The sequence below is a fragment of the Cydia fagiglandana genome, chromosome 20 (assembly GCF_963556715.1).
Source record: "Cydia fagiglandana chromosome 20, ilCydFagi1.1, whole genome shotgun sequence".
Classification (NCBI taxonomy): Eukaryota; Metazoa; Arthropoda; class Insecta; order Lepidoptera; family Tortricidae; genus Cydia; species Cydia fagiglandana.
Window position 1 is genome coordinate 13,196,383 of NC_085951.1, and position 14,342 is coordinate 13,210,724.

General features: G+C 39.6%; 1 protein-coding gene across 1 annotated transcript in view; it reads left to right on the forward strand.

Annotated features, from left to right (window-relative positions):
* The window catches only part of LOC134674486 (carboxypeptidase D-like), a 72,183-nt gene extending 63,937 nt beyond the window's left edge, over positions 1-8,246 (forward strand). Inside the window, exon 26 of the mRNA XM_063532585.1 lies at positions 5,309-8,246. Within this exon, the coding sequence (XP_063388655.1) occupies positions 5,309-5,433 (125 nt within the window). The 3' untranslated portion in view covers positions 5,434-8,246. The remainder of the gene's footprint in view (positions 1-5,308) is intronic.
* Positions 8,247-14,342: the final 6,096 nt, after the last annotated feature.

Consider the following 14,342-nt stretch of genomic DNA (forward strand, 5'->3'; position numbering starts at 1 on the left):
TATACAAGATTCATAAATTTGAGAAAAAAAGAAAAATTAAGTAAATTAACAAGTCAATTATTGTGACATTATTTACTGCTATTGTTATTTAATTATTAACATTATTTGGTATTCATTATAAATATTTTGAGGTCAAATATTCTTCGACACTATAAAACGGCCGCATTACACGATCAAATAATGTAGGTTAGTCAGGTCGTGCAGTGACTGATCCTGGCGGTTTTGTAATTGGTCGGTTAACCAATAAATGTTATAACTACCCGGAAATGTACAAATTGTTTACTTTTATTTAAATACCTAAATATACACACTGTCGTAAATAGCTATTAGGGTCATGCATGTGTTAAATTAGTCTTTACGTTTAGGTTACTATTTTTACTTTTGTATATCATGTTTTACTTTGTGCTCACATATTATGTCAAATGAATTGCGTGGAATGTTTTATATCTAGTTATAAGTCTAGGATTCATGCTCCTTTCATACGTGCTTAATATTGTATCTATTTATAAGTCTAGGATTCGTGCTCCTTTCATACGTGCTTATAATTAACGAGATTGGCAGAAATAAATAAAATTCACTCTGCATATAATACCCACTAGTTCAGAGATACAAATCGCCCGGCCATTCCTATATAAACCCGCGCCATTTGTAGCATATTCAGAGAACTCAGAGAGCTTAACTCTATCACTTGCCTGAACACTCTCCAGTAAATAAACTCAGATATATGTGTTTTTATTTCACACAACACATATTCCGGTAAATGGAGGTATAGCGGACTTCGAGACAGCACGACGGCCAGCGCGTTCCAGCGGCGAGTTTCTACGCTTCACCCAACGAACCCCTCATCACGAAAAGTTACAGTCTACACTCCACAGTTTGGTCCTTCTGAAGCCGAATGAAGATAGAAAAACGTACGCGCTGAGTTTCAAGCGACATAGCTTAACTCAGAATCAAGATAGAAAAACGTACGCGCTGAGTTTCAAGCGACATAGCTTAACTCAGACATCAAGAAAGAAACACGTACGCGCTGAGTTTTAAGCGACATTGCTTAACTCAGACGGCAAGAAAGAAACAAGTACGCGCTGAGTTTTAAGCGACATTGCTTGACTCAGACGGCAAGACTGAATAAAGAACGCGCTGGGCCTAGAGGTTCGCTTCGGCTTAGACCCAACCCCAATACCTTTCCGTAACCCATTTACCGGCTTGCCGGTCGGACCGTGTAGCGTGTAGGTCGTCCTCCGCTCACGTGTCCTGGCAACTTTCGTTGCATGTGTCACATGGTTGATACCCACACACTGCTTTCGAACGTTCTAGGCATTGCACTTTGCCATTGCGGGAGATTCAGTGCCACGAGGGATCCACGCTACGCTTAGGGCCTGACGTTACGCTCAGTAACGGTCAGTCATAGATATAGGCAGGTCAAGTTAGGGACCCCCGCGTGTGTTAAGTGAAGTGAAGTGGTTCCAGCCAGAAAGATGTCCGAAAAGGAAGCAAGGAGCCTCCGACCACGCACCAAGGGCCCGCCTGCGCCCGCAGCCAACATGGACACCCCTACCCCCTCGTCCGGTAAGACTACGTCCGGCGAGACAAATACGTGGAGCAAGGGCACCAGTGGCAACCCGAATACTACCGGTGGAAACGAGTCGGTACACTCGGAAACGTTAAATGCCACGGTAGTAAATCGTAGTAGATTAGGTACGCTAGTGAATAAAGACATCGATGCGCCGCCATCGCCGTCGCGGGCGCCGTCTAATCGCGATTCGCATAGGAGTCGCAAATCGGTTAGGGAACGCGATAATCAATTGGCCGTGCTAATGGCCGAGCTCGAGGTTCGTAAAGCCCGTCTAGCCGTTGCTAAGACAGAGTCCGACACTGCAAATGTACGGCTGCAGATTGCGCAATTGAAGGCGCAGTCTGTCGGCAGCAGTGACGCGACCGTCGAAGCTACTAAGACAAAGTCCGACACTGCAAATTTACGGCTGCAGGTTGCGCAACTGAAGGCGCAGTCTGTCGGCAGCAGTGACGCGACCGTCGAAGAACGGACTAGAAGTTGGGTAGAACGACAAGCTAGGTTACAGCACGAGATCGCAAAGGAAAACGTTAAAATCCCGCCGCCGAAAGAGACCGCGCAAACGCAACCGCCGCCGCGTGCAGCCGTCGATCGGGCTAGCAGACCACCCCCGCGCATTGTAGAGGTACCGCGCGGTACCTACGCGCCAATGTACCATAAACCGCCGGAATTGCCTACATTCGGCGGAGATATCACCGAGTGGATATCATTTAGGGCAGAGTTCGAGGATACGTCGCCCATGTTTAGTGCCGTCAATAACGTCAGTCGGATTAGGCGCGCACTTAAGGGCGAAGCTCGGACGGCCGTAAAATCAATAATGTACACGGTTCAGGATCCGTACGAGATAATGGAAGCGCTGGAACGGCAGTTCGGCGACCCTGAGGAGATTGTTCTTACGGAAATTCATAACGTTAAACGCATGCCGCGTTTATCCGAAGACAATTCTAATATAACCTCATTCGCCGCGCATGTAGCGAATGCCGTCGCCACCATTAGATCCTTGCGTCAAGAGAAATACTTGCACGCGCCTGAGCTCGTGAATAAAATCGTGGATAAGTTGAATCTGATAGTGCGCTATGAATGGGCCAAATACAGGCAGTCTAACGTAGAATCACCCGGGTTAGTTGCGATTTCCGAGTTTCTTAACGAAATTAGCACTGCGGCCAAGCGCATAAACCGACATAAGCCGTCTAACAGGTCACGGAATGCAGTGAACGTGGTTTCCTCTGTGCGCGAACCGAGCAGATCGAGCCAAGCTCTCTCCGGGTCGCGCGCCCCCGCGTTCTACCGTGACACGTCTGACGAATCACGGAGTGCAGTGAGTGCGGTTTCCTCTGTGCGCGAACCTAGAAGATCGAGCCAAGCTCTCTCTGGGTCTCGCGCCCCCGCATTCTACCGTGATACGTCTAGTGGATCGCGAAGTGAACGAAGCGCGGTTTCCTCTGTGCGCGGGCCCAGTCGATCGAGCAGCGCTCTCACTGGGTCCCGCGCCCCCGCGTCCTTTCGCGACTATAGTTCGGATTCGGAGTCAGATTCCCGCGAATCATACACACGTGATACGAGAAATAGATCGCGTTCTAATAAATCGACTATAGCTCAAGTAAAGCACCGCGATGGTAATTTAAAGAAAAAGCCAGCGTCAACCAGAGCTCAGCCTAGGCAGCAGACATCGTCTGTCTCTGTCTCGCGCGATGCGTGCGCCATATGTAAGAACGGCAAAGAACACAAAGTTAGTGAGTGTTCGAAATTTCTAGCCGCGACTATATCTGAGCGATGGGACTTGGCAAAGGGTGCTAAATTGTGCTGTAGATGTTTAGGCGCGAGTCACCTTAAGCCTTATGGGTGCCAATATGTCGCGTGTGGCATGAATCAGTGCGAAGCCGGACATAATAAACTATTACACGGTCGAAACGCGGCCGCGTCCGCGAGCGGTAATAGAGTCCCGGCAGCACCTGCAGTACTCAATGTTAGACTGCCGCAGACGTGTCACAAAGTCATGCCTGTAGAGGTGTCGGAACCGTTAGGTACCGTCCAAACCCTCGCGCCACTTGACGAAGGCGCCACAATGACTTTGACGCTACACGAAACTGCGGACAGAATCGCGCCCGCGGTACAATTGGTTGGGCACGCAAAGCCTAATACCGCGGACGACGAGGCCTTACAACTTGTGAAACGGCATTCTGAGGTAGAATCATTAGGCGTTTTGCAAAAATTTCCTCTGGCCGACCTCGAACAACGTGCGCTAGATTTACTAGAAGCCACCTGCGAAAAGATACCGGGGGAGCAAAGGTATCGCTCGGGCTTACTTTGGCGGTCAAATGACGAGAAACTCCCCAATAACCAAGCGCAAGCATTGCAACGGCCGTACAGTCTAGAACGAAAGCTAGACCACGATGCGAAACTTAAAGCCGAATATGCAAAGTGTATGTTGCTTGACAAAGGTTACGCGGAGAAAATAGACTCGCCACCGCCCCCCGAGGCACCCCGGACGTGGCCTCTGGCGCATTTCCCAACTTTTCACCCGCAACGCGGCAAAATGCGATTAGTTTGGGACACGGCCGCCACAGCTTGCGAACGTTCGCTTAACAGCGCGCTGTTGGCTGGCCCCGACCTGTTAAAGTCACTTTTTGGCGTATTAATGCGCTTCCGCGAAAGTAAAATCGCGGTGTTAGCCGACGTCAAACAGATGTTTTTACAGATCGAAATAACAGAGCAAGATCGCGATATGTTACGTTTCGTTTGGCGGACAGGGATCGATTGGGACAGGCCTATATCCGTCTCACTCGCACCCGCGTGGCGATCGTTCATTGATAATGTACGGTTAGTTCGCGCCACCGCTGGTAGTCTGGTTGCCGCCGAGGTTTTCAAAGCCGTATTGCTCGCTAAGAAAACGTAAAGAAACTGCATGAAGGTGACGTAGTAACGAGGAACGTGGCCCAGAGGCGTAATCGCCCAGCTATATCCTGGCCTGGATGGCCATTGTTCGCACACGCGCAGGTGACGTCCGCCGCCCAGTTTCTAGACTCATCCCCATTTACTCCGCGCATGAAGACGGTGTTAACACACGTGGGGGAGACTGTCGTAAATAGCTATTAGGGTCATGCATGTGTTAAATTAGTCTTTACGTTTAGGTTACTATTTTTACTTTTGTATATCATGTTTTACTTTGTGCTCACATATTATGTCAAATGAATTGCGTGGAATGTTTTATATCTAGTTATAAGTCTAGGATTCATGCTCCTTTCATACGTGCTTAATATTGTATCTATTTATAAGTCTAGGATTCGTGCTCCTTTCATACGTGCTTATAATTAACGAGATTGGCAGAAATAAATAAAATTCACTCTGCATATAATACCCACTAGTTCAGAGATACAAATCGCCCGGCCATTCCTATATAAACCCGCGCCATTTGTAGCATATTCAGAGAACTCAGAGAGCTTAACTCTATCACTTGCCTGAACACTCTCCAGTAAATAAACTCAGATATATGTGTTTTTATTTCACACAACACATATTCCGGTAAATGGAGGTATAGCGGACTTCGAGACAGCACGACGGCCAGCGCGTTCCAGCGGCGAGTTTCTACGCTTCACCCAACGAACCCCTCATCACGAAAAGTTAGTCTACACTCCACACACACTATAGAAAGGGGCAAAATTATATAAAGTTTAGCTTAGCTAAGTTTTATGTATAAGAGGAAGATTCTAGATATTAAAATAACAGTTTATATTACAGAAATAGTGTCCAAGCCGTACTACGACGTGGAAGAGCTACCGCCTTCAGAGACAGATTCCGAAGAGGAGATCGTTTTGCTGCGGAACGACCGCGACTGGAAACCAGTAGAGAACCTGATCGATTAAGGAAATGCTGTCTTGTTAGCAGGGGTTAGGGTCCATTTTACATCGTATCATGTAACTTAAGATATTAGAAACCAGGCCGCGTAGCCAAGATGCCAATCGCTTACGCTCCGTAGCGAACGAAACGCAACTATCATTGTCACACTAATATGGAAGAGTGACAGAGAGACAAAGCGATTCGATAGCGTAGCGCAAGCGATTGTCACTAGGCCACTAGGCTAGGCCGCCAGTCAAGAACCTCATAGACTAAAAGCTGTCTTGTTAGGGTCCATTTTACACCGTATCATGTTACATAAGACATTTTAAACTCGTCGAGAACCTCATTGACTAAGGAATTGCTGTCTTATTAGCACGGGTTAGAGTTCATTTTACGTCGTATCATGTAACATAAGATATTAGAAACCAGTCAAGAACCTCATTGACTAAAAGCTGTCTTATTAATAGGGGTTAGGGTCCATTTTACATCGTTTCATGGAACAAGACATTTTAAACCCGTAGATAACCTCATCGACTAAGGAAATAGTGTCTTGTTAGCACGGGTTAGAGTCCATTTTACGTCGTATCATGTAACTTAAGATATTAGAAGCCAGTCAAGAACCTCATTGACTAAAAGCTGTCTTATTAATTGGGGTTAGGGTCCATTTTACATCGTTTCATGGACCAAGACATTTTAAACCCGTAGATAACCTCATCGACTAAGGAAATAGTGTCTTGTTAGCACGGGTTAGAGTCCATTTTACGTCGTATCATGTAACATAAGATATTAGAAACCAGTCAAAAACGTCATCGACTAAAAGCTGTCTTATTAATTGGGGTTAGGGTCTATTTTACATCGTATCATGTTACATAAGACTTTTTAAACAAGTCGAGAACCTCACTGACTAAAGAAAGTGTCTTGTTAGCGTGCTAACCCGTGGGTTAGGGTATATTTTACATCGTACCATGTAACTTAACACGTTAGAAACTTGTAGGGAACCTCATTATCTTGTTTTTAGGGATTAGGGCTCATTTTGCGTCGGATGATACAAGTAACGTGATATATTGCTTTAAGGTTAAAATGGAGAAACACGTACATTAAAATTAAATCTTGTTTATTAAAATTACATATTTCAGCAATAAATTACATCGAATATTATTTTAACTTAACACGTCAAGACATCTGCTAGTAATGGCTCATAAAATACGGTTAGCCAAGTAAAATACTACCTAATTAGTAGTTGTTAAGGTCCATTTTACATCACATGCCAATCCACATGTAATATAATATGGCAATAAACAGAAGAAACCGGGTGTAGAAAATATGTTTACAGTACATATGGTGCTACTTTACTGCCCTAGGGCGGGATTAAGGACAATACGCGCCTATGTCAAAATTTTAAAGGGCCATATACTGTAAAACGTTGTACAATACACGTGCGAAAAGGTAATTCGCAACTCGTGTCGATTTAAAACCCTCCCTTAGGTAGTGTTTTAATTTATCGCCACCCGATGCGAATTTCGTATTTTTCGCACTTGTATCGTATCGTAATGTACTATTATTTTAATGGACATAAAGTTTAAGATTTCATTTAACTACTGTCACCTTCAGAATGTAGTATATGAAATTCGTCGATTACCCTGACTAGGCAATGTGAATAATAGTTAAAAATTAATTTTAAATAAAGTTTTCATTGATTATTTTTAACTGATCATGATATATGTATATTTAAAGATATATATTTCCGTACACGGCGGGAAGAAGTTGATATCTCTCGAAAATCTCTCTCTCGAAAAAAATTGAAGAAATTTGAACCTTATGCAATTTACTTTTAAGTTTAAATTTCTTCGGTAGAATATCTCGAGTTATCAAGTTCTACCCGCCGTGTACGGATTTATTTCATTTACTATCGATTTTCGTAGCAGTATTAAGAATAATAAGATTTAAAACTTTATAAATTTTTGATGTTGACTTTTTTTATATGAAATCGGTATTTTATGTTAAAAGAAGATTTATTATTATTCGTATTTCTTATTTGATGTGTTCTATTTACTATAAAACTAACTTTTATTCCAAATCTAATGCATTTTATATTGTAAATTAACATTATACATATAACGCAAATTTAATAAAATGACTAACGAATTATTTGACGATTCTGTCATTTTGCCTGAATACTTTCTATGTAAACATTCTATTGTGCATTTATTTTTAACAAGTTTAGCGAAAATTATTGTTCCTAACTTAAGTATATTGTTTATAATTTATAATATTATAATGAATGATGTAGGGATCAGTTTTGAATGATTCAAAACGCGAAATGAATCAGTTTTAAATGATTAATTTTTTGAGATAGAAATCAAAATACCTACCTGTAGGGAATTCATATCCGAAGTTGATATTAAGTGCCTTAAAATGAAGTTCGATTATAATATTTATAAACCGTATTGATACACCATCTATTTTAAATAATTATACATTTGTATCATTATATTTGAAATATCTATCGATATATTTATACTTGCTATAACAACGTTTAAACAGTCTTACTCAATGACTAAGTTAATATAATTACGAATTTACTGAAGAATCTCCAAGTTTTATTATATTGTAGAAAAATAAAATGTTTGTAAATCGGTAAAGTAGTAGCCTTGATGTGGAGACTAAAGAAATTAATGGAATAAAAATGTACACTATATTATGAAAATTCTACATATATTTTTTGGTGCTCTATACATGTATTTTTGATATCTAAAATTTTATAAAATATATTGTGATTAATCATAAGTTTTATTTTATAAGAAATATAATGGTTATATTAAAAATGTGACCAAAAGAATTGTTGTTTTATTAAGCTCAATATCTGGGTGACCGAGCTTTGCTCCGAAAACATATAAAAAACTCAAAAATGCGCGTTTTCACAGAGGTAAGACCTAGCTAGATCGATTTATTGCCCCCGAAAACCCCCATATAGCAAATTTCATCGAAATCGCCGGAATATACATATATAATTGCTCCAATAATTGTTGCATAAGAATAGGCTACATTCCTACTAGTCAAATCAGCTTCTTTTTTAGAACTGTCAAAACGATTTGCTAATATGGAATTTATATGAAAACGAATGTAGTGACGTCACGGTCAACTCACGTACTTTTTGTATTGCAATCCAAGTTATTAAATAGAAATTGTGCTTAAAAATAACTAATGTCTATGTTTTTCTAATAATTATCTGGTGCTATATTTCGTGCACGGTTTGAAATAATTTATTTTAAGTACAGGAAACATCCCTATTGCTCGTTTTTTTAAAGGTACTAGATTCACCTTTGGGACATTATTGGGCGGTTGAAAGACAAGAAATAAATATAAATGGCATTTATTTTAAAATATTTTTATCACAACTTACTATTGTGCATATTCACATAAATAACATACAGGAACTTAAATATACACTTTAGACTTATATTTACAGAACATTGAAATCTTATTAAAATAATATAAGCTTCCTTTCATTTTATTAATTCTTTTACATTTTCTACAATCTGCACTTGGTCAAAAGCAAATATTTAAAAAGTTGCTAAAATATTTTACTGAAAGATAGTCAAATTTGGCGGTAAGGAATATTTACCACGTTACGTATTTTAAATCATACAATCGCTTTCTATCTAAACTTTAGGATTCAAAATGTCACTATCCTTGTGCCGCCCACCATATAAAATTATAGCCAAGGAATTTAGAATCTTTTTGTATTCTCAATTAGGTTGAATTTCATTTGTTCCAAAAGTTTACGAGACAAATGAAATGCTACCTATTTTTTTTATAATTAAGGTTGACATTCCATCGAATCGGAATGTACATCCTAATGTACATTGGGCGGCATTAGGCTATATTTTTGACTTTATAAAATTGTACATAGAGTACATAGTTCACTTTAACACGTAAAAAATTGAAAACTACAAAATATTTTATTAACCTTTTCGATGCCATTGCCATGTCAAACACAAAAGCAGTCACCCGGACGCCACGTCACCGAAGTGTCAAAACTGAAATTGAACTTTATGCATATGCACGTAGGTCTATGTTGCTCTGTGGTCTGTGACCGATTAATCAGTCTGGCGTTGGGCCTGCGGTGCGAATATATCGGCCATTGACGTCCAAAAGGTTAATATGAGGTGATATGAGGTATGAGGGGTTTGAGTGGCTTTTCTCGGCCCAACTGCACCTATTCTTTGTTTGATACTGATGTAATACAAATACTTAAGGGGAATACTTGATTTTAAATATTTAATTCCATTTCCTATAATAACAAAATAACAGAAGTACCCACTTATATACAATATGACACTAAGGCACAGCTTCGTATAAACGAATTAGACAATAGTATAACATCCCTATGTTATCCCCATAGACTAGGAATCCTCTAGACCGAGTTTAGAGCAATTATTTCATGCAACCGATGATGCCAAAAATGCGGGGGTGCGCGGGACGAGGTGAGCGAAGTCCCGTGCCGTGATTGGTCCGTTCAAAGACACGGACGTCACACAAAAACATTTGCGACTCGAACATGGAGTAAAATTACCGTATGCGTGGCAAAGGGGATAGCGCGACTATGCTCAGTCTAGAGGATGTTTTGTCTGTGGTTATCTCTATCTAAGATAATACGGGCCCTTATGTAAGTTTGCTTGTAATACAAAACAATTCTCTTACGTATACTCTGTCCCCCTTATTCATAAAACTTTACGGGCCTGATTTAGTTAAATTATGTTTTATCCCTTTCTTACAAATACATAAGTCAAAATGACAGATAAAGACAAAAGATTATTAGCTAATTTGTATCTCGTTTATGAATAAGGGGATGTATCTTTAGGTATTTAAATAAAATTAAACGAAATCTACCTTCAAATGGCTCCCTAAGCCAGTTGAGGGTAGATGAAAACATTACATGATCAGGTCGTTCAGTGAGAGATCCAGGCAGTTTTGTATTTGGTCGGTTAACCAATAACTGTTATAACTACCCGATTATGTACAAATTGTTTGTTTACTTTTATTTAAATACCTAAAGATACAGACTATACTAATGGGATGGCAAGTTGTGCGATCAAAGTGAATTTAAATCAAATATTTGGGCTGTTGCATGTTATTTTTATAAATTACTTAATATATCAGTATGGAAACTTTAACACCACAATTTATCATCCAATAAGGCCCTTTTCCATCGCACAGGCTTGGCCCGAAACTCCTAAAATTGGGCGGAGTACGAATAATTTCTAGTCAACATTCATTACTAGGTTCTTTAAATATAGTACCTAACTAGACTCCTAATGATATTATTCGTCTATATATCATATATTAGACACTTACAAGACATTGAGCATATAAGGAACAATATAACAAACATACAAAATGCAATAGAAGGAAATTGAATCAAGGCGTGGCTCACTCCGCGATTTCGTCGCGTCGCTACAAGTACATGCGGCCCACACCAAATTTGGTGTCTAGCAGTAGTGGTTGCCGCGCGCCGCTACGGAATGGACGTGCGCCATCTAGCGGTCATATCTATCGTAATAGACGCGTTAGAGAGTGAACCTTCTGTACCTAGTACTATTATTTATTCTGTGATAAGGCACTCATTATCGTATGAATTATTTTCATGTCTCAATAATATAACGATTACTTCTTCGTGATTACTTCAATTCTAGCAAACTATTAAAGCTTTTTTAAATATACAATATGAATGGACAATCAGTAATTGTCTTTCTTATTTTATTTGACGTTCATAAGCGCATTGTAATATGCCTACTTGAATAAACTATTTTTTATCTTTATCTTTATCTTCTTTAACCACCGTAATGTCGAATTGACATCCTAATATAAAAAGATACTTAAGATTAGACCATTTGATATGCCTATAAATAATCAACGACATTTCGCGATTCTCTAATTCCTACTAAATACTAATAAGGTAATCTTAAACCAAAATATACATTTAGAAGTTTTCGAATGACAGTAAATTACTAATCATTCTTATACGATGCTTGTAAGGCAATCATGAACACGTAAAGCTTGATATTTTCATATTTTCTAAAGATAATTTAGAAGGTAACATTAAAATAGGTATCCCTTTTTTTGAACTCACTTATTCTGTTCGGATACTTCGGATTAAACGAAAAAGATAATGTTTTTTTTTGTAAAAACAAAACAGCGATAAAACTTAAAATAGCTTTAAAAGAACTTAGGACAGACTTAAAGTAGGTACAGATGTTATGTAGTGCATAACAATTTTGCACTACATTCTGTGTATCCCGGTCATGCTGCTTAGAGTTCACATAATTATAAATAACTATAGAGCTAAAATCACTTAAAGGCTGTAGTTTCGCACTGATCTGACTAGGGTTGTAAAAAAAAACGGTTTTTTTCCTTGACTTGAAAAAAAAAACATGAAAAAAAACCGTTTTTTTTCTGGAGTACGTTTTTTTTCAAAAGTATAGAAACTCAAAATTTGCAAGGCAGTTAATTAATACTTTTATACGGTTGTTTTACTTGTTTTAGACTTTATGTTAACCAATAAACCAATTTAATTAAACAACTTTGATTATTAACAACATAAATGAAATCTGTAGTGGTAGTTATCGCAATTTACTGTTGGCAACAGGTTTTTTTTCATGTTTTTTTTCATAAATTTGAAAAAAGCATTTGGTTTTTTTTCTATTTGCAACCCTAGATCTGACAGAAAAAACCTTGTATTTTTGAACCAACAAAATGTTCAAAGCACCGTTGGTCCACAACCATTTTCACGGAATCCTAGGCTGGGCTATTAATGTATCTTTGGCCAACATAAAGGTCATATGGCAAAGACCTTACACTAAGCTAGGGGTCTCCAGACCCCGGCCCGCGGGCCAAATCCGGTCTGCGACACCCAAAGCGAGTGCCCACTGTCCGGCCCGCGGGGGCCAGGCTCCAGGGGTTCAGCATTCATTGAGAGTGGAACTGTTCCTAACAGCAGCAACCAGGCACCCTCCCTCGGCGCAAAAACCGACGGTGGTGCGCGAAAGTTTCTGAGGCGCAATATGGCCCTCAGGTAAAAAAGTCTGGAGACCCCTGCGCTAAGCCTATAGGTTCTATAGCTGGGTTGCAGGGAAATGGTTGACCCAGAAGATGTTGGCGAGGATCCCGGCCAGCATGAGCGAGCAGTAGGTAATGACGGCCGCCAGCCAGAGGCGTTTCTCCCATTTACGGGTATAGGACATATACATACAGTCAGCAGCAGATATACCTGAGCGGGCAAGGTGTCCAAGAAAACATATACACTTCAATCGTCACAAAAATAAGGACATCTAAGATGTCATTTTCACGTAGGCTTCCAGTTCGTCACAAATACCTTAACTTCTGAGTTTTTCTTTAACACATACACCCTTATTTAATCACAATGACAATAACGGTTAAAAAGTCAGTGGTAACTAAGCAATCAAATTCAAGCTGCTGTCATTAATACCTACACGCACTGCCAATCACGTACGTCAGCAGCCAGGGTGCCACCAGTTGCTAAGCAGTTGTTATTTCAATGGTAACTAAGCATCAACATTTTATCTGTTTAACTTTAAAATAAATACTGTAGCACTACGAATTGACACCTCCTTTCTTAAAGAAGTATTTTATCGTTAAGTGTCAAACTTATACAATAAATAAGTAGGTTCTACTAGAATGATCGGTTTTTTTTTATTTTAACTGTCATATGCAGCTGTTCTTCCAAACCGTTGATCATATTATATACCTATGTTAATATATTTATTTAGCCCACTTATTGTAGTAAAATATACTATACAGGGTGGCCCATTTAGATCGGCCAGTATGGGAAAATCTGATACTATACGATATACACCGATCTCTTCTTAGGAATCATGTTATCGATTTTAGTAATACGAAAAACTGCATTCATACATTAAAAAAAATGTGTACTCAGCTCGGGAATCGAACCCCGAACGTTTTGAAAAATAAAACTAAGACTATTTCGATTTAGATATCGATTGTGTAGGTCTTAAGCAATAAATGTTACTATGAAACATGATGTCTGAAATTAATAAAATGCATTGTTTTCATATCCTTTAATTTAATTTAGTCAGTTTTCGAAGAGACCAGCCATTTGTGGGGTTCCGTACCCAAAGGGTAAAACGGGACCCTATTACTAAGACTCTGCTGTTCGTCCGTCTGTCCATCGACATCCGTCCGTCCGTCCGTCTGTCACCAGGCTGTATCTCAGGAACCGTGATAGCTAGACAGTTCAAATTTTCACAAATGATGTATTTCTGTTGACGCTATTATAAGTAACAATAAATACTAAAAACAGAATAAAATAAAGATTTAAGTGGGGCTCCCATACAACAAACGTGATTTTTGAGTAGTAAATATCAAATGGCATTCCGCACAGGAGTAATCTAAGTAACGCCCACTGCGGGTTCAAACCTACAACGTCCTGATAGAAAGTCGTACATACGCTACATGTGACATTATCTTCAAAAATTATATAAACTAATGCGAAATTAACATAAAACCAGAAGACACAAATTAATAATAGAAATGAAATCCAAAAAAAAACAAAAAGCTGTAATCTCTAGGTGCGTGCGACTGAGATTTGAACCCGCGGTCTCTGCTTTGAAAAGCAAACGCCTGTTACTGAGACCACGACGTGCCTTGACAATTGGCTCTAAATTCGGCTTCAGTTAGCTTTTGCTATGTGTCATTCGTCTTGACGATTCTGTTAAAAGAAATAGTTTGCAGTAAGTTGACCGAGAGGCTCCTGTCAAATGGTTGAAGGGCAAAACGTGAGATAGATGTATGTGATGACAAGACTGTACTGCTTTCGATGATTGTCAAAACGCTTTACCTGAAATTAGCATGGCTATCTTTTATTCAATATTCGACCATACTTGTATGCTTTAAA